The sequence below is a fragment of the Anomalospiza imberbis genome, chromosome 26 (genome assembly GCF_031753505.1).
Source record: "Anomalospiza imberbis isolate Cuckoo-Finch-1a 21T00152 chromosome 26, ASM3175350v1, whole genome shotgun sequence".
NCBI classification, from domain to species: domain Eukaryota; kingdom Metazoa; phylum Chordata; class Aves; order Passeriformes; family Viduidae; genus Anomalospiza; species Anomalospiza imberbis.
Window position 1 is genome coordinate 2467787 of NC_089706.1, and position 22415 is coordinate 2490201.

At 59.2% G+C, this 22415-nt stretch overlaps 4 protein-coding genes across 6 annotated transcripts in view; 2 read left to right on the plus strand and 2 right to left on the minus strand.

Moving 5' to 3' along the window:
* Positions 1-262: 262 nt before the first annotated feature.
* Positions 263-22415, minus strand: part of LOC137462700 (acidic mammalian chitinase-like) — a 134109-nt gene continuing 111956 nt past the window's right edge. Inside the window, exon 12 of the mRNA XM_068173307.1 lies at positions 263-273. The gene's annotated coding sequence lies outside the window, so the exon portion shown is untranslated. The remainder of the gene's footprint in view (positions 274-22415) is intronic.
* PRICKLE4 (prickle planar cell polarity protein 4) lies at positions 329-7965 on the plus strand. Its single transcript, XM_068173302.1, has 10 exons — positions 329-560; positions 712-814; positions 1089-1221; positions 4993-5125; positions 5277-5386; positions 5897-6034; positions 6126-6326; positions 6549-6735; positions 6874-7170; positions 7380-7965. The coding sequence occupies exons 4-10, from the start codon at positions 4996-4998 to the stop codon at positions 7844-7846; spliced, it is 1530 nt and encodes a 509-aa protein (XP_068029403.1). The 5' UTR covers positions 329-560; positions 712-814; positions 1089-1221; positions 4993-4995; the 3' UTR covers positions 7847-7965.
* Positions 8437-16894, minus strand: LOC137462846 (basic salivary proline-rich protein 2-like). Its single transcript, XM_068173646.1, has 13 exons — positions 16805-16894; positions 14767-14856; positions 14280-14528; positions 12293-12460; positions 12085-12161; positions 11817-11938; positions 11580-11722; positions 11394-11492; positions 11030-11152; positions 10041-10247; positions 9761-9919; positions 9192-9299; positions 8437-8951 (listed from the first exon to the last, which is right to left on the minus strand). Exons 1-13 carry the CDS (start codon positions 16892-16894, stop codon positions 8769-8771), a joined length of 1818 nt encoding a protein of 605 aa, XP_068029747.1. The 3' UTR covers positions 8437-8768.
* Positions 21460-22415, plus strand: part of TOMM6 (translocase of outer mitochondrial membrane 6) — a 120526-nt gene continuing 119570 nt past the window's right edge. For all 3 annotated transcript variants that reach the window (XR_010993759.1, XM_068173318.1, XM_068173316.1), the window contains exon 1: positions 21460-21601. Coding sequence is in view for 2 of the 3 variants with exons in the window: in XM_068173318.1 (XP_068029419.1) it covers positions 21471-21601 (131 nt within the window). In the remaining variant the exon portion in view is untranslated. The remainder of the gene's footprint in view (positions 21602-22415) is intronic.

Below are 22415 nucleotides of genomic sequence, written 5' to 3' on the forward strand. Positions count from 1 at the left end.
GGAGTTCAGAGTCATACACCAAAGAACTGCAGGGTTACAAATGTATGAAAAAGATAAAAGCTGAAATCCTAAGGCACCACAAACCCCATCCAACCTGGCCTTGGACACTTCCAGGGATGGAGCAACCACTTCCACAAAGCAGCACCTTAACCTGTGCCCCAACGCCGCCCTGCACGGCCTCGCCCAGCGGTGCCACGGGCTTGTCACGGAGCCTGGCACCTCCTCTGCCCAGCTGCCATCCCTGATCCCAGAACCAACACGAGCCACCTGCACCCCTCGGGGCTCCCAAAACCAGCCACAGCTCTCGGGACCACGCAGGTGGCAGAGATCCAGCCTGGTCCCTGCAGACGTGGGGGGGTTTTGGGGATGCCGTGTCCCTTCTCGTCCCCAAAGTCACATCAGCGGGCAGGAAAATCTTACAGCACGCTGAGAAATGCACAGGAACACAAGCAGGACGCTGTGCCTCGCGTCAGGCTCTGATACATTTTCTCCTGACTCCTGCCCGGGTGGAATTGCTGCAGCCGGAGCCGGTCTGGAATGGCTCGGAGGAGCCTCGTCAGGTGTTCAGGGCTTGTGGAAACTAGGACATCCTGACTTGCCGCTGGCTAACTCCTTTGTGAGAGCCCAGCCAAAGTTTCTCCACCTCTAAATTGGGGTGTAATGACACTTCCCCCTCTTTCATGAAGCTTCAACTCTTTCTGATCTCGGCAGGGAAATAAATCACCGCGCGGGATCATAAAAGCCATCAAACGGCAACCTGGGGCGAACCGAGCCGCAGATGGAGGGAAGGGCGCGGGCGCTCGGAAAATGAGAGGTAGGAGCGAGCCAGATGTCATCGGCAGCTCTTTCCCCTGTAGGGTTAATGTCCCCCCCCCCCCTTCCCCTCCCTGCCTGCCCTGGAATTCCAGCCATTGGCTGGCTCCCGAGGTTTAGGCTAAAAAGCCTCTAATTAGGACCCCGGCTGCCGCGGAGCCAGTGCCTGGGCAAGCAGGGAAAAAAAAAAAAAGAGAGAGAGAGAGGAAAGAGAAAAAAAAAAAAAAAAGTGTTCCCTTGACTGAGCTTGGATGTTTTCCTTTCGCTTTGCAAAGTTTTCCCAGCCCAGGCTCCATTCCCTCGCGTCCTCCGGAGCAGGGCGGGTCGGCGGCGGCCGGCGCGGGGCTGGAGCGGGCGGCCAAGCCCGGAGCGGCGGAGCGCGGGGCCCGGAGCGCCGGGAAAGGGCAGGTACGTGCGGCTGGAAGGGACTCCCGGGCTCGGCTCTCCCAGCTCCGAGTGGAGGTGGAGGTGGGGGAGAGGGAGATTGAGAGGAGGGGGCAGCGGGAGGGTCCTGCTGCGAGGGGAAGGGGACGGGAACGAGGCAGAGCGGGGGGATTTTGGCTGTTTGGAGGGTTTTTTGGAGGGAGATGATATCGCTGTCCCAGCGGTCTTTGTTTTCGGGAAATGTCCCCTGAGAGCAGGAGGTGACGCCCGTTCCATCGTGCCAGGCTCTGCCAGCCCGGAGCGGGCAGGTGCGCGGGCAGCGCTGGTTCCACCATCCCTGCTCCAGCTGGGATTGGCCGGGAATGGGAGATTTCGGGACTGGGGATGGAGCTGCCCCCCTTCGGACGTGCCGGGCTGAAGTCTGGTGGCCACAGGAAGGGGTGGGGGGCTTCGTTCTGGTGGCCACGGGGAGAGGAGGGGTCGCGAATCTTCATCCCGGTGGCTGCAGGGAGAGGAGGGGCGGGGGTCTCGGTCCGTACCTGCGGGTGTACCAATGGGTGAGCCAGGGTGGGTGAATGGGTTACTGCTCCCTGCCGTGCTGTGGGACTGAGGGAAAACACAGCAGGAAAAGCCTCTTGCAGCACTGGCACATCCCCTGGTGAGCCAACGGGCCACGGTCACCATCTGGTGACACGGCGCAGTGTGGCAGAGCAGGATGCTGAGACCCTCCCCCATCATTTGGGGGGCTGCAAAGGCGTTTTTTAAAGCGAGGGCCACGACTCTGCTGTGCCCAGCAGTGACACCAAGGGCTGCTCCACCCGGTGCCACCCCAGGTCCAAAAGGCACCGTGGGCTCCTCGGTGAGACCGGCTGCAGGTCGGGCAGGACTTGCTGCTCCGGCTCTCCTTGCCAGACCTCAGCTTATCTCGCCCCAAAAGATGCATCTTTATAGCTCTGCATCTTTATTGCTCCGCATCTTTATTCCTGCTCCTCCAGCGCAGCTGTGTTGACGGGAGCTCAAGCAGAAACAGGTTATCCCGTGGGTGAGGCCAGCGTGGAGCTGCGCCCCTGGGAGCTGCCAGTGCTGCTTTGAGGGGCTTTTTGGAGATGTTGTGTTTCCTGGGCACTCTGCAAAAGCAAAGTTGAGGCAGGGATGCGGCGCCCTGGGCGGGCTGGGAACGGGGAGCCTGTGCTGAATTCCGAGCAGGCTGGGGTGGCTGCGCTCCAAGTTAATGTGTGACCTTGGCAGCAGAGGGCTGGGAGCCCACACGGGCTCCCACAGCCAGCTGGAGACGGGGGCTGCTCGCGGCGAGCCAAATCAGATTAGCATTCCCAGGAATTTCAGCCTCTTGTACCCAGGGAGCCGCGACGGCTTCCGATCCTTTGGAGAGCTAGAGGAGCCCGGGCAAAGGCATCCGGAGGAGCTCCCACAGGCAGGACAGGAGGATTTACAGCCAAGGCAAATGACAGCCAGTGCCACCCAGCCTGCCCGACTGGTCTGTCACACGTCCCTTCTCGGGGACTTGCTGGCAAGGAGAGGCAGCTCCACCAAAGTGCCACCATGGTGCCACCTCCCCACGGCGCCTGAGCCGCGGCTTTGAGGCAGGCTGGGAGCATCCCTGTATCCCTTGGCAGGGAAGGGCAGCAGCAGGAGTGCCCGGAGGCAGCGAGGGAGGGCAGGAAGGAAGAGGGGACAGGGCCGGGGAGCAGAGGAGCCAGACCTGTTGGGGCTGCCTGGCTCTTTAGCATTAGGGAGGCGCGTACCTCTGTCACCGTCTGGGGCTAATTACAGGGACTGGTTTACAGCCCAGACGGCTGCCAGCCAGCGTAATCACATCAAGCTGGGCTGGGCTGGGCTCTCCGGCACATCCCCGCGCGTTCACAGCAGCCGGGAGCCCTGCCCAAGCCGCCCTCCCCACAGTGTCACCCCTCCGTGCTGGTGGCCCTGCGATGGGGTCCCTGTGCCTCTCGGGGCTGGGGCCAGGCCGGCACCGCCAGCCCCGCTGAGTGCCCAGAGCATCGCAGGGGTCTAATTAACAGCAAAGTTCCAAGAGATTACACAAATGCAGCTTGGAGGCTTAATGAGCCCAGCACAGCCCGGGAATGCCCCCACCTCCCACGGGAGGGAGAAATGGGGACACCATTCCCAAACCAGGCAGCAGCAGAGCTGGGGCTGGACATGACGGTCCCCACTCGGCATCCCAGGGTCTCCCCCAACCCTGCTCCTCCTGTAGAGCCAAGGCTGCTCCCTGGCCCAGCTGTGGTCCCTCACCAAGCCAGCAAGGCCAGGGCTCTTTTTGGGCAGCAAATACGCAGTCAAGCCAGATTATTTCATCCCTATCTCAAAGCACAGCTTTGAAGGACACCCTACAACCAGCCCTGCATCCCCCCGGACTGCCCCAGGGTTCCAGACCCCAAACGGCAGGAAAAAGCCAGCAGCCCTTTTGTTTTATCTCTCTGATTAGCCGATCTGCAGCGTTAATCATTGACCCGGCAGCGGGGCAGGGAAACCTGAGCTGCCCCGGCTGATCCCACCTGCTCCCGGCTCCAGAGCTGCCCCCTGCCACATCCCAGCACCCCGAGGTGCTGCTCAGGAAGGGGCACACGGGGAGCAGGGGCTGTGCTGGGGATGTTGGAAGTGTTTGCTGGGAGCAGTGGGGACGCTGGGATGTCCCTGACAGAGGGGACACGCCAGCACCATCCCAGTGTGGAGCAGGGAACAGGGCCTTGTGCTGGCAGAGGTGTAGGAGGACCAAAATTTCGTGGTCTGGGAGTTTTCACCTCTCATCCCTGAGACCGTTTTATGCATGGAACATTTTCCAGAGGGGTTGTTCCATCCGTGGTGGGCGTTGCAGGGGTGAATCCCTGGGCGTGTTTGGTCACAGTCCCGTGATTGTCCCCCCCATCCCACCCTGGCTCCCCATGGCAGGGCAGGAAGCGCGGGCTGAGGGCGTCAGGCTCTGGGCTGGCATCCAGGGAACCCCAGGAGCCACCACATCAGCATCTCGCCTTTGTTTTGGGAAGCCGGGGCAGGAAGGAAGCGCGGTGGAAAGCGCCCGCGTGGGGAGGAGGGGATGGCTCCGGATGGGTTTCCACTGCATAACCCCGAGCCAGGCGTGTGCTGTGGGCTGGGACAGCCGGGCAGGAACAGCCCTGGGCAGAACAATGGCAGCCCGAGGGGAAGGAATTATATTCCACTGAGTTGGGCTCAACCCCAGTCTGTTCCCACTAGACCCGGGATTAGCCGTGCCAGCAAAGGGCTGGTGGCGGCTGGGGGAAAGCTCCTGCGCTGTGGGTGTTGCTGTTTTCCAAAACCTGTTCCAGGCTTGAGCTTGGGCATTTGGGGTCTTCCCTGCCTGGCTTCATCCCCATCCCATCCCGTCCCGCTCAGCAGGCAAAGCCCCAGCCCTGCCAAGTCTCCGTGTCCTCGTTGTGGGTTTGCTGTTACCCCCAAAGAGAAAGGAACCCCCCCAAAAATCCCTCGGACTCCTGCAGAGGTTCAGCCAAAGATCTCGAGGTCGTGCTGCCTTGGAGCATCATCCCAGAAGATCTCGAGGTCGTGCTGCCTGGGAGCATCATCCCAGAAGATCTCGAGGTCGTGCTGCCTTGGAGCATCATCCCAGAAGATCTCGAGGTCGTGCTGCCTTGGAGCATCATCCCAGCTGGACGTGCCCCAGGCTCCGTGCAAGGGACGAGGAGCCGCTTGTCCTGCTGCCACACGGCCGCAGGATCCGTGTCCAGGGACGGATCCCTGCCGCCTGCCTCGTGTCTGACACCTCTGGCTCTCTGTCCCCAGCTCATGTCCCTGCCGAGCCCTGCATGGCCCCAGCCGGACGAGCCGTCCCCCTGCGGCACCACCACCGGCCTCCCCCCGGCCTCGTCCGACAGCGACTCCGGCTGTGCCCTGGAAGAGTACCTGGAGCCCCCCGCGGACCCCGCGCCCCCCGAGGTGGGCAGCACCCGGCTCTCCCCCAGCCCCGCGGGGTTCCCACACCACAGCACCCCATTTCCCGTGGTTAAACACATATTTTAGCACCTTAAACACAGTTGAATCCCCCCCCGAAATTCCTGTTTCTCCCAAGGTCCCGCCGTGCTTCGGGCCCCGCTCACCCCAGCCTGGCTCTCCCTCTGACCGGACCCGGCTCCGCGCCAGAGCCCTCCTGCAGCAGCTGCCTCCTCAGGACTGCGATGTAAGACCCCTCTTTTTGGGGTGCTGCTCCCCTCCCCAGGCTCACCTGATGCCTTGTTGGGACTACCCAAAAACCAGACAAAAGTAGCTATAAAAAGCAGTTGTATTTATTGAAGGGCTTTCGGGTACATTTAGGACAGACAAAGCCACCCCAGGAGCTGCACCCAAAAATGGACCACGGGTTTCACACTTGTATAAATTTGGGCCATTTGCATATTGGGGGTTAATCCTCCAATTACAGCCTCAGCTAATGAAGTCATTGACCCCAAGTTTGCTGCCCCCAACTCCCTTTTGTTTCCATCTCTCAGGGCCTGAGGCAGTGAGGTGTCCTTGGTTCCCAGGCCTGGAGAGGAATTGCTGTGTCTGCCCAAAATGGGAAAGCAGCAGCTGACACTGTATGGAGTTCAGAGTTATACACCAAAGAACTGCAGGGTTATAAATGTGTGGAAAAGATAAAACCTGATTTCCTAAGGCATCAGAGCCCAGCCCCTCTGACCCCCGTGCCCCACAGGAGCGGTACTGCCCCGACCTCGCCGAGGAGGAGCGGCGCCAGCTCCGAGCCTTCAGCGCCCGCCGCAGACAGGAGGCTCTGGGACAGGGCCTGGCGTGTCCCGTGCCAGGTCCCTGCCACGGCTGTCCCTGCAGGAAGGTGAGGTGTCCCCTCCAGCTGCCATTCCTTGGCAGGGACCTGTCCCCAAAATCCAGCCCTGCCCCAAACCTCGTGTCCCTCTGCCTTGCAGTGCGGCCGGAGGCTGAACAAAGGGGACCCGGGGATTTCGGCGTCTCGCCTGGGGGACCAGTTCTGGCACCCGTCCTGCTTCTCCTGCCACTTCTGCCACCAGCAGCTGGTGGATCTCATCTACTTCCAGCAGGATGGGAGGATCTACTGTGGCCGGCACCACGCCGAGCTCTTCCGACCTCGCTGTGCCTCCTGCGACCAGGTGGGTGCCGGGCAGGGGGAGGCTTTGACCTCCCTTTGGCTGTTAAATGCCCCTGAGCTCGGCTGGGGGCTCCAAATCCATCAAAACCACTGATGGGCTGGAGGAATATTCCTTCCTGAGAGCCCCACGGGCTGGGGGCTCCTCCTCACTGCTCAGCACAGCAAAGCACCGCGGCTTTTCCAGCGGGGTGCTGAGAGGAAGGGGCCCTTTTTCCCATTCCAGCTGATCTTCATGGAGGAGTGCATCGAGGCCGAGGGCCGGCGCTGGCACCTGGAGCACTTCTGCTGCCTGGAATGCGACGAGCCCCTGCGTGGGCAGCGCTACGTGATGCGGAGCGGCCGGCCCTGCTGCCGGGGCTGCTTCGAGAGCCTCTTTGCCGAGCCGTGCCAGGCGTGCGGGGACCCCATCGGTACGAGGCTCCCTGTGGAGCCGGAGCCTTCGGAGCACGGATTTTGTCTTTTTTTTTTGTTTGTTTTGTTTGTTTGGTTTTTTTGGGGTTTTTTTTGGTTTTGAAGAACCTTTCCCTCACGCCATGGTTGCCCCGCAGGTGCTGACAGCGAGGAGGTCACGCACCAGGGGCTGCACTGGCACGCCCGAGCCGCCTGCTTCTGCTGCAGCCTGTGCCGGGCGCCGCTGCGGGGACAGCCCCTCACCTGCCGCCGCGGCCGCCTCTTCTGCTCCGACACCTGCAGCCGCGGCCAGGACGCCTCTTCCACCGCCTCCGACTCCTCCGACTCGGCTTTCGCCTCCGCTCCATCCCCTGACTCTACGCCCCTGTCCCGAGCCGGCGCGGCCGGCAGGAGCTCGGCAGCGGGGGGCTGCAGGCAGTGGGGGGAAGGGGCTGGTAGGATCCTACTGCCATGGGGTGGGAGCAAATCCAGGCTCTGGGGACTTTATTGGGAATGTCACACCGTGGGAAGTGGTGATAAACTCCCCACGGTGGGAGCTGGGGGTGGGTCGGTGCCAGCCCATTTGTGTCCCGAGACAACCCTTGCTGTGGGAGGGCAGGCTCAGCTTCTCCTTCCTCCCTTACACCCACTTCCCCTCTTCCAGAGGCATTTTCGGATCAGGCCCCAGTGCACCCCGCGTTCAGGAGCCCCGAGGATCTCGGAGCGGCCGCACGGGAGCGGAGCAGCGACGCTGCCAAGGAGCACCCAGGGATGCTGGGACCCCCAGCCGGCCACCCCTCGGCCCCCCAGCCTGGCCCAGAGCGACCCAACGAGCCTGGAGCCTTGGGCCACCCGCTTTTGGAAGACCCTGAACCCCGAACAGCTGCGGGCAATGGAAACCCACAGCTCCAAGCGGGCACCTCCCCTCCCCGACACAGCCCGCGGGCAGAGGATGGCACGGAGGAGGACGACTCCTGGTGCCCCACCTGCTCCTCATCTTCGGACTCAGACTCGGAGGAGGAGGGTTTCTTTTTCGGGAAGCCTATCCCTAAGCCCGGGATGAATTCCCTGGGCAGGGAGCCCCCGGGGAGGGGCAGGGGCAGGACGGCCAAGCACTGCAGTGTGTCCTAACAGCGGGGCCCGGGGTCCCCGAGCGGCACTGCCAGGTCCTGGCATGGCCTCAACGCGTTCCAAGCGCGTCCTGGACACGGCCCAAGGCTGGTGGGAGAAGCTGCTGGGATCCTTGCCCCTGGCAGAGCCTGCAATTCCTGCCAGCCTCTCCCAAAATTAGGAACAGGTAAAGCAGGAAGGGAGCGGGGCCGGGCCGGCCTCCAGCACCTCCGACAAGGCAGCTCCAGGGAGAGCGGCCGGAGCTCCAGACAAGGGCAGCTGCCTGCATCACCCCAGTGCTGGGGACCACGTGGGATCCTTCCCTGGGCTCCTCTGTGCCCCACTGCCACCTGTTCTCCATCCCTGGTGGCACCGTGTCCTGCTGCCACCATGGGGAGGGGACCGGGGCGCAGCTCTGCTGCTGCCCATGACAAAGCTCCAATAAAGTCTGGCTGAAATCCGAATGCCCTGTTCCTTCCCAGCCCGTTGTGACACTGACAATGTCACCAGGGCTGGGAGGTCCCCAGGGGTGACCTCTGCCTTCTGCCACAGCCGGGGTTCGCTGTGGGACCCCTCCCTTTGCAGGAACAGAACAATGGCAGAGCAAGGGCTGCAAAGAGGACACGGTTTATTTGTAGATTTAAACCCAAAAACACTCGCTGGGGTTTGGGGACACATTCCTGGCAATCAGGAATGGAGGAGAGGGACTGCTGCCCTCCCTCCAGTAAAACCAGTAACACTTTTGCTGCCCTCAGGGGTTTGGGCAGGGCTAAACCCAGACATATCCTGCTCACCCTCCTTCTCCAAGAGACAGAGTGGGGCTGCCAACATCTCCCACCTTGTCCCGCAGGCTCAGCACCCTCCTGAGCACCCCAAAGCGCTGTCACAGCCCTGTCACAGCCCCCATCACCCCCAGCCAGCTGGCAGGAGGGGGTGGCTGCCATCAGAGGCCGGCGGTGTCCGAGTCGAGGCTGTCGATGAAATCCTCCAGCTGCTGCAGGTGGTGCATGCGGCACTGGCGGAGGTTGGCCCTGAGCGCCAGCCCCAGCGCCGCCTCCATCGAGGGCTCCTTCTGCAGCAGCATCGTGGCCACCACGGCGATGCTCAGGCTGAATTGCTGGTACGACTGCAGGCGAGGGCCACGGGGTCAGCACCCCAAAACCAGCACCAAACAACACCTACTTTTAGTCCCCAAACATCATCCGAGCCCTTACTGCCCACAGCACCTCCCCCTGCAAGGGCCCCCAAACCCCAAATTCACACCCCCCACCACCCAGCATCGCTCCCGAAGCTCCTCAGGTGAGATCCCACACCCTGGAGCCGCTCCCAGACCCTCAGGTGCTCATCCAGGGCTGCCAGGACTCACCAGCTCGATCTTTGCCTTCCTTCTGAGGACGGCGGCGGAGCGGGAATCGATGCCGGCCGGGAACGGCGTCGGGAGCACGGAGCAGAGCTGGTGCTGGCCAGACACAGCCTGGGAGGTGGAAGAGGCAAGGAAGGCTCAGAGGGGAAAGGGACTGAGCCAAACTGGGGCTGCCAGTGCTGGTCACTAGCCCGGAACTGGTCACTCTGTGGAAGGAGCCACTGGTTTGTCACCCTTCCCTCGGGTGCCAGAACTGCTCCCCGCTCCCATTCTGCCCCAGCTTCTCTCCTTCGTTAGCAGTAATTAAGCTGCTCTGGAGGGTTCTCCTCGGCTTCCTCAGAGCTCGAGTCCAGGGCTGTTCACGCTCCAGCACCCCCAAGCCTCGGGTTACTTCCCTGGCTTTTTTCCCAGCCGTGTCCCGTTTATCGGCATCTCAGCGGGGCCGACACGGGCTCTGCCTCCAGACAAAGCTGCCCTTTAACCCCAGGTCCTGCAGGCCACAGGGATCCCCCTCTGGCTGTGGCAGTGTCCCCAAGCCCAGGGGGACACTGCGGGGCACCCAGACCCCGTACCGGATTTGTCTCACCGGCCCCAGGCGGCTGCTGGGGCCCTGGGGAGGTCTCTGGGGTGATGCAGGCACCAGGAGAAGCCTGGCTGGGCTGAGCCTCGGGTTCTGCTGCAGATCCTGGAGGAAGCTGAGGCTCTTTGAGTGGCTGAAGGCTCTGCAGGGGCTGAGGGACAGAGAGTGGCTGTGCTGGGACAGCGCTGCCAGCACGGCCCCACGGCAGCAGTGGCATCACAGGGCTCTGACACGGGGTGGGGACACGGAGCTGCCCCACATCCCAAACTCACCCCATCCTGGGCAGCTTCTGCCTCGGCTTCTCCAGCTCTACGCGGCGGCTGCTCCCAGGAACGTGGGCTGAGCTCAGCCCCTGCCTCTCCAGAGGAGCTGGGTTCCAGGAGCTCCCTCTTGGCAGGGTCTGGAGGGGCTGCTGGGCTCTGGGGATGTGAGCCGTGACCGCTGCCAGCCTTGGGGACACCAGGGCTGCACGGCTCTACCTGTGTGTTATAAACAGCCAGGTAAATTTGGCTTTCACTGTACTGCTTTTGCAAATTATTATCATAAATGGCACTTGCTTATGAATTGTAACTGCTTTTAGACAGAAGACAAATTTGTAACCGCTTTGGTGGATTGTATAACTGACAATGTGCATAAAGCAAGGCTGTCACAAGAGATAACCGCTCCCGTAAAATATATAACCAAGACAGCACAAAAGACAACAAAATACCATAAGAAGAGAATGCCAGGTCTAAAGTGGCATCAGGAGACCACCAGAGGAGCACCCTGCGCTGCCTGCTGATGGACCCTCGGACCCTGCAGCAGCTTGAATCCTAATTCAATTCAATTCAGATTGAGTCCTAATCCAATCTAGGGCAGAGCTGTGGCAAACTTGCCCTGAGAATGTGCCACGAAATTTGAGGAAGTAATGCAATTGCAGTAGCACAAAGGACTGCTTGCTGAGGAGTGTGCGTGCCTCTGGCCACAGCTATGCACCCAGCACTGTTACTTCTGCTTTATTTATTTCTCCCTTATTTATTATCTCCTATTAAACCCTTCAAATTTCAGAGGAGTGGCTTTCGTTCCTCACACTGTGCAAACGTTGCAGGGGCATTGTGGAGTCCACAGTGAGGGGACGAAGGGTTTGGGAAGGGGACTGTGCCTCCCTGCAGGCTCTGCTTTAGGGTGGGAATAGAAAAACAGGGGAAGCAGTGTGCTGCTGGTGGGGAGGATTTTGGGGAGCCTGGAGCTGATCCTGTGCCACTTCCCAGCAGTCCCATACCTCAAGGTGATCCTGGATCTCAGGATAGCTGGAGGTCTCCTCCGGAGGGGCTGGATCTGTTGCTGAAGCACAGGGATCCTGATCCTGGCTGCCCACAGGGGTCTGCTCAGCTCCCAGCTCCACCTGGGGACAGGCAATGGCGTGAGGACACGTGTCTATCCCGGGATGGGATGGACAGGGCGCTAAAACCCACAGGAAACCACGGAGAAGAGCCTGGGAAAATTCCATGCCTGGCAAAGAGACAGCGAGGTGGAGAGGGGAAAGGCTGGATGAGAGAGGAGGGAGATGTCACAGCAGCCAAGGAGACCCCTGAGCCAGGCAGCTCCAGAGCTGGGAGCACCCCTGGGACGAGGGAATCTCCTACCGGCGGCTCCGCAGCACCGGGATCAGCAGCCGGGCTCTCCTGAGGGCTCCTGGAAGGACTGGGGGGCTCCAGGACATTCCCAGTCGCCACTGGCTCACCCTGCAGGAAAACCAGGACACCGTGCAAGGCTCAGGGTGAGCACACTCCTGCTGTGGGATAGCGGGGGGGACAGGTAAAACCCCACACCTGCGGCTGTTCCGGCCTCTCCGCAGCACCTTGGAGAGGAGCAGGGGGCTGGGGAGGCTCCGGGGGCTGCGGCTCCTTCCTGGCCGCCGGCTGGCTCCTCTTGAAGTGGGCAGGGGAGGAGGGCTTGGAGCGAGGCTTGTGCCCTGCAGCAGCGGGGGAAACAGCGGCAGAGACTCCTCAGCCTGCCCCGGGAGAGGCTGGAGAGCACCGAGGAGGCGGCAGGGGGACAGCACAGACCTCGGGGGGGTCCGGGACACCACGCCTGGGGCACCAGGATCAGCTGCCGGAGGTGGCTCCTGCGTCTCCCGGCCGGGCGATGGCTCCAGGGCGGGCGGTGCGCCCGGGAAGTCCCTGGATTCCTGCAGGAGCACAGCCCCAGGGTGGGGGTGTGGGTTGGGAGGGGTCTCTGTGCAACCCCAGCCTAGGCAGGGACAGCTGCCAGCGGTCCTGGTGTCCCTCATTGTCACCCCACAGCCCCCCCGAGCCCCCCGAGCCCGGCACCCACCCTGGAGGGCCGGCGGGGGGCCCGGGCGGGTGCTGCTCCTCCTCGGGGAATTCGGGCCAGGGGTCAGGCAGCACATCCTGCAGGGAATGGGACAGGGCACGCCGTGACTGCAGAGGGTCCCCACACACTGTCCTTGTCACCGGGGCAGTGAGTGGCCCCCGCCCCATTTTCGCCGCTCGCTCCCGTGGCTGCCACCACCCCGCCTCACCTGGTACCAGATCTCCCCAAAGCTGTCCTCAGGTCTTGGGATGGCTTCTCTGTCATCCCAAGGGGGTGCCAGGGGACGGTCGTGGGGTGCCCACCTCCTGGCCTCCTCCTCCTCCTTCCACGGGACGTCACCAGGGCCGGGGAAGGGTCTGGGGGCTCTGGGACTGGGCTGCAACGGGAAAGGCCACGGTGAGGACACAGCCCACGGGGATTTTCGGGATTTCTCGCTGCTCCCCCTCCCCACTGTGACCCTCGGCTCTTCCTGCCTCTCCTGCTCCCGGGGAGCCCCTGCTTTGGGCTGCCCTGGATTTGTGGGTGAATCCCCCTTTGCAGCAGGATGCAGTTAGGGTGAACCAGCTCAGATTTCACCAAACTGCGACAATTAGCAGCAGTGGAGGGGGGGATCAGGCTGCCAGCAGAACACTGAGAGCAGCCTGACTCAAACATCCCAAAATGAAACCCCATGAGGATGTGAAACCCCGAGAGCAAGTGGCAGCGGCAGGGAACAGGGGCAGATGTTTCCTAGGAGGAACCAGAGGGCAGCAATTTGCTTTTTTAAGGACAAATGCTCCACAAACCCCTCCCAGACTCCATCATTCCATGCTGTAAAAGCTGGATCCCACTTTTGAACAGGGGAATTTCCAGCACGGCCCTCCCAGGAGTCAGTGTGGATTCCTTTCTGGAGCTCTTCAGGGCCACTCCTGGAGGCTGAGCCAGAGATTTGTGTGGGTCTGGGTGAGCAACATCAATCCAAACTTTGTAATTGCTAATTAACTTTGATTTAACTATTGATTTAATTAGCAGTGCCCTGGTATAACCGCTGTGATAAACGAATACGATTCGTGCTAACAATTGTAACTATATTGATATTTTAGAATGTATTTGTTGAAAAGTAATAGAGGAAAAGGTTATATAATTAGTGTCACGAAACAGATCTTCATGAGAAAATAGGGTACAGGATGTAGTTTGAGATAAGTAAAATCCCAAAACTGAATAGGCCTCGGGATAATTAAAGAATTGGCCTTGAAATGGACAAAACTGGGATGATTCCAGGTATCTATGGAATAATAAGGATTATTTTTGGAATATAATGCTGGCTTCTGTAACACAAGGCTTGGGGTGCATGTGCAACCTGCGGGGTTGTTCAAAGGCCAGTGAGGATGAGGAGAAGCCTTCCTCTGAAAAAAAAAAAACACCGGAAAGGAAAAAGACCCCTTAGCAACAAGTGGAGCATGTGCTGTGCAGGGTAGTGATGTAGATTTCCAGAATCAAAAACAGGAGGGGATTTATGGAAAATATCGATGAATATGTATTAGCATACAGTACATAAGTTGTGTTTGGATCCTTTTGTTTTTGTACATGAGGCAGGGTGAGAAACCCCCACCCCCGTACCCCGATTGATTTTGCTTATGCCTTATCAGAACTTCAATCAGACTTAATTAATCACTGCCAAAATTTACTTTGTACATGCTTGCTTGACTGTATTCAATTTTTTATATTTATTTATTTATTTATTTATATGTATGTATTCATTATATGAAATTGCTGCTCAATTCTAATCTTGTGGTTTATTAAATTAGACATATAAGACCTCATTCATAGCACCTCATGTAGATAACTGGTGGAGATCCTTTGGCCCAGTCATCGCCATCCATGGAAATATATTATTTATTTAACCTATGTAAATGTATTTGTTTTGCCATTTTCAGTCCTGGGGGGCAAAGCTGTGGAATCCTTTAGACACAAACTGCTGGCCAGCTCCGCAGCTGGATCCTGACTCCTTTTGGGAATTTGGAAAGCCAGGAACTCCTGTCTGTGCCTGGGGGACCACGAGTGGACGCAGACATGCCCAGGCTCGTTTTGGGGATGGGGTTCAGTGAGCCAGGGGCTCCTTGCTGTGACTTGGGAGGGTCTCCCTGACAAACTCTGACACTCCCAAAGTGCCTGTGACATATCCCTGGGACATCTCCCCCCAGCCTTTCCCTTACCGGGCGCCTCCTGTGCCGGCGACTCCTGAGCTGGTGCTCCCAGGGTGGCCCGTCCCAGGGTGGCCCATTCCAGGGTGGCCCATCCGAGGGTGGCCCGTCCCAGGGTGGCTCATTCCAGGGTGGCCCATCCGAGGGTGGCCCGTCCCAGGGTGGCTCATTCCAGGGTGGCCCGTCCCAGGGTGGTCCATCCCAGGCGTCCTCGGGGCCAGCAGGGGGACGTGGCCATGGACCATCCCACCACGGGGCGGGCTGTGGAGACATCAGAGCCGTAAGACCCCGGAGCAGCCTTGTCCCAGCAGGGATGGGGAGGCAGGAGCCCACCCAGCTGCCCTGGGAAAGCGCAGATCATCCCATATCCTTCCCCAGACCGCGGCGATGTTCTCCCGGCTCCTCAGCATCCCCAGGGATGGAGATGGAGCAGCGGGCACCCACGGTGGCCCCGGGGAGCTGCTGCTCTCCCACCCCACCCCAGGAGAGCCCCAGCAGCACGTACCTCCCTGGGGAAGCCCCTCCTGCAGCCCGGCGGGGAGAACATCCTGCCCGAGGGCCGCGCTGCCTCCAGGAGCTGCGGGATCCGCTGCAAGGGAGAGGCTGGCTCAGCACGTCCCACAGGACGTCACTGCCGGCTTGGGGACGCTGCCAGCCAGGTGCCACCCGTGGTGCTGCCAGCCCCGCGCCCGGAGCGCTGGGACACCTCCAGGGCCACCACGACACCTCCAGGGCCACCGCGACACCTCCAGGGCCACCGGCATGGGCACCAGCCAGGACACGGCGGAGCTGGGGACACCGAGACCCGCTCGCTGTCCCCCTGCGGGTGACACGGGACTGGCAATGCCTTGGCACCCCCTTTGCCTGCCCGAGGCTCTGTTTGTCCCTGCCACGTGTCATGGCCCACCCCATGGGTCACCCCGCGATGTCCCCAAGGGATCCTGGCGTCGGGGCACGGGGGCTTGGATGAGCCTGAAACCCCACTTTTGTCCCTAAATTGCGGGGCGTCAGCCTCAGGTCCTGCAAAGCAGCACTGCAGCACGGAGGGGGTTGGGATGGAGAGCCCTGCACCCCTTCACCCCAATCCTGAATCCCAATACTTCCCTGCACCCCAATCCTGTGCCTCTGCACCTATGCCCTGCACCCCAAACCCGTAACTTTGCAGCTGTGCCTCAATCCCGCACCTCTGCAACCCAATCCTGCTTCCCTGAATCCCAATCCTGCACCTCTGCACCCCAATCCTGCTTCCCTGAATCCCAATCCTGCACCTCTGCACCCCAATCCTGCACCCCTGCAACCCAATCCTGCACCCCAGTGCCTGTGCCTGGCACCCCAAACCTGTAACTTTTCAACTACACCCCAATCCTGCACCTCTGCACCCCAATCCTGCTTCCCTGAATCCCAATCCCGCACCTCTGCACCCCAATCCTGCTTCCCTGAATCCCAATCCTGCACCTCTGCACCCCAATCCTGCTTCCCTGAATCCCAATCCTGCACCTCTGCACCCCAATCCTGCACCCCTGCAACCCAATCCTGCACCCCAGTGCCTGTGCCCGGCACCCCAAACCTGTAACTTTTCAACTACACCCCAATCCTGCACCCCTGCACCCCAATCCTGCTTCCCTGAATCCCAATCCTGCACCTCTGCACCCCAATCCTGCTTCCCTGAATCCCAATCCTGCAGCCCTGCACCCCAATCCTGCACCCCAGTCCTCCGGCCCCGCAGCCCGGTCTCGTTCCGCACCCACATCCGGCAGGAGCCGATCCCTCCGGCGGAGCTCTCCCGGAGTTTCCCCCCGGGAGTTTCCCTTCCTCTTCCCATCCCGCTCCCGGCGCTGATTCCGCCCCCGAGAAGAACGGGAGCGCGCAGAGCCCGGGAAGCGCCGCTTCCCTCATCCCCTGGGGATCCAAATTCCTCCGGGAATCTCGGATCCGTCAGCGGAGTGGGAGCAAAGACCCGCAAACTGCACCCCATCGGCACCCGGGGTCCCCCTGAAAGGGGGGATCCCTGCACCCCCACGACACGGAATATCCATGGAAGAGGGGATCCTGGGAATCCTGCAGCCCCAGGGTATGGAATACCCATGGAAGAGGGGATCCTACACCCCCAGGGCATGGAATATCCACGAAAGAGAGGATCCCGGGGTCCCAGCACCTCCAGGGTATGGAATACCCATGGACAAGGGGATCCTGGGAATCCTGCAGCCCCAGGCTATGGAATATCCATGGATGATGGGATCCTGGGGTCCTTGCACCCCCAGGGCACGAACCCCCCCAGCGCCTGCCGCCATCCAGCCCCAGCATCAACCGCTCGGTCCCCGGGGTGCTCCCAAACTTGTGCCGGGATATTTCGGGGAGCAGGACCCGCATTCCCGGGGCTGAGAATCGAGGAGCGGCCAGGGAAGGGTGGGAGGGTTTGGAGAGCCCTGGCAGGGCGGGGCTCCATCGCACCCACCTTTGCTGCCCAGCCGGGGCAGCGGCAGGGGCGGGCGGGAGCCGCTGTCACCTCCCGGCGTGTCCCTTTGTCCGTCCGTCACCTCCTGGCAGCGCAGCCGGCTTTGGGCCCCAGCACGCCCCGGCAGCCGCGGCTCGGAGGGTCTCCCAAAGCCGCTGCCCACCCAGTTCATCCCCTCCCGGGCCAGCCTGGCGCCTCCAGCCTCTCCTCCCCCCTACCCCCCGGCATTCCCGCTGGGAATGGCGCTCCAGGGGCTGCCTGGCACGGCCATCCCGCCCTGCCCCCGGCAGATTTATCACCTTCCCCGGCCCGGAACACCCCCGGCAGCCGCGGGGGGTTTGGCTGGGACGCTCTGATAACGAACTGGTCTGAACTGGTCGGGCCGGCCATGCGGATTCCTGCGTCCACATGGAGGTGGGGACACCGCGTGACCTTCCAGGAACGTGGGAGGGGATGAGGGAGGAAAGGGAAGGCTCCGGCTCTGCTCGCTGATCCCAAATGTTCATAAAGGAGGGGCGAGAAAAGGGAGCAGGGGTGAACTCGGTGATCCCAAATGCCGACAAAGGAAAGGGGTGAACGGGGAAACCCAAAGCCAGGTGGGGTTAAAGCCTTCAGAACCCCAAACAGGGTGTGGGAAACCCAAAGCCAAGTGGGGTTAAACCCTTCAGAACCCCAAACAGGGTGTGGGAAACCCAAAGCCAAGTGGGGTTAAACCCTTCAGAACCCCAAACAGGGTGTGGGAAACCCAAAGCCAAGTGGGGTTAAACCCTTCAGAACCCCAAACAGGGTGTGGGAAACCCAAAGCCAAGTGGGGTTAAACCCTTCAGAACCCCAAACAGGTTGTGGGAAACCCAAAGCCAAGTGGGGTTAAACCCTTCAGAACCCCAAACAGGGTGTGGGAAACCCAAAGCCAAGTGGGGTTAAACCCTTCAAAACCCCAAACAGGGTGTGGGAAACCCAAAGCCAGGTGGGGTTAAACCCTTCAGAACCCCAAACACGGTGTGAGAAACCCAAAGCCAAGTGGGGTTAAACCCTTCAAAACCCCAAACAGGGTGTGGGAAACCCAAAGCCAAGTGGGGTTAAACCCTTCAGAACCCCAAACAGGGTGTGGGGCCTGTTGGAAATGAGGAGCTTGACTCAGCCAATACATCAATCAGCAATTCAATTAATTAATTAATTCATTAATATGGTAACGCATGAGCAGAGACAGCGCTGGGTGCAGTGTGGGGCTTTTCCCCTCCAACTGCACACGGGTTGTTGGGCTTGCTGGTGTTTATTGATCATGTTCATGCGTATTCATCAGCTTTCCCCAGCAGTTTCTATTTCCCATTTTTATGCGAGCTTTCAGCAGTTTCTATTTCGACCGTTTGACGTCACAATTCTGTGCTTCAGGATCGTAAATCTGCGCTGGTGATGTCTGGTTCCTTTCCAATTTTTCTATACTCTATTGTGATCTATCCCAGGATGTACATCCCAGGATGTGTGTCCAGATGGGATCCAGCTTCCGTTTTCTAGGACCATTAATTTAAGACAGTGATGTCCCGTTTCCCCTTTTGAAATCATTAATCAGCAACCTTGATGTCCATCTTCCTTTTCCAGGAGCTTGGGATAGCTTGGGTCACTTCCCTCTTCTGTTTAAATCCTTTATACATTCTAAAGCTACAGCTTAAAATCCTTAATACAAAGCAACATTCTAAAGTTATAATTCAAAGGTTCTTATTGCAAAACAGCCTAAGACTTAATTACAAGCAAAAAGTTCTTATCAAAAGCAACATTCTAAAGTTATAATTCAAATAACTCTTCTTACAAAACATATAATTGTTATTTGCAAACAAAAGATTGGTTCAAAAGCCTTCTTCCATGCTTTCCTCGGCTGTTTATTAGAACTAATCTTTATAACTGCCATGGGACAGTTATAAATTTAATTGTAATTTATATTTATAAATTAATAAGTTAAAAATTAATTGCAATTTCACAATTACACAGGTTGCCTTTATTTACCTGACACAAAACACAGCTTTGGATTTCACATGGGATTTGGCTGCTCCCGCCGGGCAGGTAGCGCCCGGCGCTCCAGCTGGTCCCTTAACGAGAGCCCCTAATTGCCATAAATCAATTTGCTGGCTGGTGGATCTATTAGTGGGATTTGGGGAGAAAATCCAGCAGCAGGGACAGACGAGGCTGCAGCCTGGATGGATGGATGGATGGATGGATGGATGGATGGATGATGGATGGATGATGGATGGATGGATGATGGATGGATGATGGATGGATGATGGATGATGGATGGATGGATGATGGATGGATGGATGATGGATGGATAATAAATGCATGGATGATGGATGAATGATGGATGGATGGATGATGGATGGATGGATGATGGATGGATGGATGGATGATGGATGGATGATGGATGGATGGATGGATGGATGATGGATGGATGGATGGATGATGGATGATGGATGGATGGATGATGGATGGATGACAGATGGATGATGGGTGGATGATGGATGATGGATGGATGGATGGATGATGGATGGATGATGGATGGATGACAGATGGATGATGGGTGGATGATGGATGATGGATGGATGGATGATGGATGGATGGATGGATGGATGATGGATGGATGGATGGATGGATGGATGGATGATGGATGGATGGATGATGGATGGATGGATGAGGGAGGGATGGATGGATGATGGGTGGATGATGGATGGATGGATGGATGGATGGATGGATAGATGGATGATGGATGGATGGATGATGGATGGATGGATGATGGATGGATGGATGGATGGATGGATGACGGATGGATGGATGGATGGATGGATGGATGGATGGATGGAGGAGGGATGATGGATGGATAGATGGATGGAGGAGGGATGATGGATGGATGGATGATGGATGCATGGATGGATGATGGGTGGATGATGGATGGATGGATGATGGATGATGGATGGATGGATGGATGATGGATGGATGGATGATGGATGGATGGATGATGGATGGATGACAGATGGATGATGGATGGATGGATGGATGGATAGATGATGGGTGGATGATGGATGGATGGATGGATGATGGATGGATGGATGATGGATGGATGACAGATGGATGATGGATGGATGGATGGATGGATAGATGATGGGTGGATGATGGATGGATGGATGGATGGATGGATAGATGATGGGTGGATGATGGATGGATGGATGGATGGATGGATGGATGGATGATGGATGGATGATGGGTGGATGATGGATGGATGGATGGATGGATAGATGATGGGTGGATGATTGATGGATGGATGATAAATGCATGGATGGATGGATGGATGGATGGATAGATGGATGGATGGATGATGGATGGATGGATGGACGGATGGATGGATGGATGATGGATGGATGATGGATGGATGATGGGTGGATGATGGATGGATGGATGGATGGATGGATGATGGATGGATGGATGATGGATGGATGATGGGTGGGTGATGGATGGATGGATGATGGATGGATGATGGATGGATGATGGATGGATGGATGGATGGATGGATGGATGATGGATGGATGGATGATGGATGATGGATGGATGGATGATGGATGGATGGATGGCTTGGTCACATGGGTGTCCCCAGAGAGGAGGAGGGAAATGGGACAAACAGAAAAGCTCTGCTAATTCCAGAGATTCTGAGCAAGGATTGTTAAAGCTTCCTATAACAATAGTAATAAACCTCACTATAACCGCAGTCCTCATCCCACAGAGCATCCTTGAAGACCCTCATTCCCATGGCACCGAGCACCCCAAAAATGTGCAGTGCTTGGCTTTGGGGCTCCACCTGAACCTCCTCCCTCGGCTCTGTCCCACAGGCTGCTCTTCCCGGGCACAGGAGCTCGGGAAAACACAAAGGTCCTAATCCCGATTCCGATCCTGGTGCTGATCCCGATGCCAGAGCCGATTCCAGAGCCAATGCCAGTTCCAATCCTGATCCCAATCCCGCTCGCGATCCCGATCCCACTCCCGTTCCCACTCCCAGTCCTGATCCCACTCCCGTTCCCACTCCCAGTCCTGATCCCACTCCCGTTCCCACTCCCAGTCCTGATCCCACTCCCGTTCCCACTCCCGATCCCGCTCCCACTCCCGATGCCAATCCTGTTCCCAGTCCCGTTCCCGTTCCCAATCCCAGTCCCGATCCCGTTCCTGATCCCAATCCCGTTCCCGATCCCGTTCCCATTCCCGATCCCGTTCCCAATCCCAGTCCCGATCCCGTTCCTGATCCCAATCCCGTTCCCGATCCCGTTCCCGATCCCGTTCCCGTTCCCAATCCCGTTCCCGTTCCCGATCCCGTTCCCGATCCCGTTCCCGATCCCGTTCCCGTTCCCGATCCCGTTCCCGTTCCCGATCCCGTTCCCATTCCCGATCCCGTTCCCGTTCCCAAACCCGATCCCGTTCCCGTTCCCAATCCCGATCCCGTTCCCGATCCCAGATCCCGATCCAGATCCCGATCCCGATCCCGTTCCCGATCCCGTTCCCGTTCCCAATCCCGTTCCCGTTCCCGATCCCAGTCCCGATCCCGATCCCGTTCCCAATCCCGTTCCCAATCCCGATCCCGTTCCCGTTCCCAGTCCCGATCCCGTTCCCGCTGCCGCCCTCACGTAGCGCTCCGCGCGCCAGTGGCGACGTCACGCCGCGCCGGTGACGTCACGCGCGGCGGTGACGCCGAGGCGCGGCGCGGGCAGGCGGCGGCAATGGCGGCGGCGGCGGCGGCCGGAGCGGGAGCGGCGGGAGCGGCGGGAGCGGCGGCGGCCCCGCCGCGGGGCATCCGCGCCTGGCTGCGGAGCGCCTTCCGCTTCGCCACCGACCGCAACGACTTCCGCAGGTCGGGAGCGGGACGGGGATCGAGGCCGGGCCCGGAATAGAGGTCGGGATCGGGGCAGGGATCGCGATCGGGAGCCCGGTGTCTGCCCCCGGCAGGGCTGGGATTGTCCCTCGGTCCCTGTGTCCAGTTCTGGCTCCTCGGTCCACGGAGGAGATCCTGGGACCGGAGCGGGCGTAGGGAAGGGAGCGGAGCTGGGAAGGGCCTGGAGAGTCCTGAGGAGATGGGAAAGGGTTTGGAGAGTCCTGAGGAGATGGGAAGGGTTTGGAGAGTCCTGAGGAGATGGGAAAGGGTTTGGAGAATCCTGAGGAGATGGGAAAGGGTTTGGAGAGTCCTGAGGAGATGGGAAAGGGTATGTAGAGTCCTGAGGAGATGGAAAGGGTATGGAGAGTCCTGAGATGGGAAGGGTTTGGAGAGTCCTGAGGGAGCTGGGAAGGGTTTGGAGAGTCCTGAGGGAGCTGGGAAGGGTTTGGAGAATCCTGAGGGAGTTGGGAAAGGGGCTCAGCCTGGAGAAAAGGAGGCTCAGGGGGAATTTCTGGCTCTGCACAACTCCCTGCCAGGAGGGAACAGCCGGGGGGGATTTGGGATCTTATCCCAGGGAACAGGGACAGGAGGAGAGGGAACGGCCTCAGGCTGTGCTGGGGAGGCTCAGGTTGGACACCAGCAGGAATTTCTTCATGGAAAGGGCTGGGAGGGGCTGCCCAGGGGGGTTTGGAGTGCCCATCCCTGGAGGTGTCACCTGGAGGTGGCACTGAGTGCTCAGGGTGGGGATTGGGCACAGCCTGGATTCGGATGAACTTTCCCAAAATCCTTCCCA

What these genes read in the sequence shown, in the direction of transcription:
- PRICKLE4 (XM_068173302.1), top strand. Translation starts at nt 4,996, where the DNA reads ATGTCCCTGCCGAGCCCTGCATGGCCCCAGCCGGACGAGCCGTCCCCC. An exon ending in AGAGTACCTGGAGCCCCCCG is followed by an intron (nt 5,126 to 5,276) that starts CGGACCCCGCGC and finishes CTGTTTCTCCCA; the next exon opens with AGGTCCCGCCGTGCTTCGGG. An exon ending in GGCGTGCGGGGACCCCATCG is followed by an intron (nt 6,736 to 6,873) that starts GTACGAGGCTCC and finishes GTTGCCCCGCAG; the next exon opens with GTGCTGACAGCGAGGAGGTC.
- LOC137462846 (XM_068173646.1), bottom strand. Translation starts at nt 16,894, where the DNA reads ATGAACTGGGTGGGCAGCGGCTTTGGGAGACCCTCCGAGCCGCGGCTG. An exon ending in AGAGGCCGGAACAGCCGCAG is followed by an intron (nt 11,493 to 11,579) that starts GTGTGGGGTTTT and finishes GTTTTCCTGCAG; the next exon opens with GGTGAGCCAGTGGCGACTGG. An exon ending in AGATCCAGGATCACCTTGAG is followed by an intron (nt 10,248 to 11,029) that starts GTATGGGACTGC and finishes TATAACACACAG; the next exon opens with GTAGAGCCGTGCAGCCCTGG.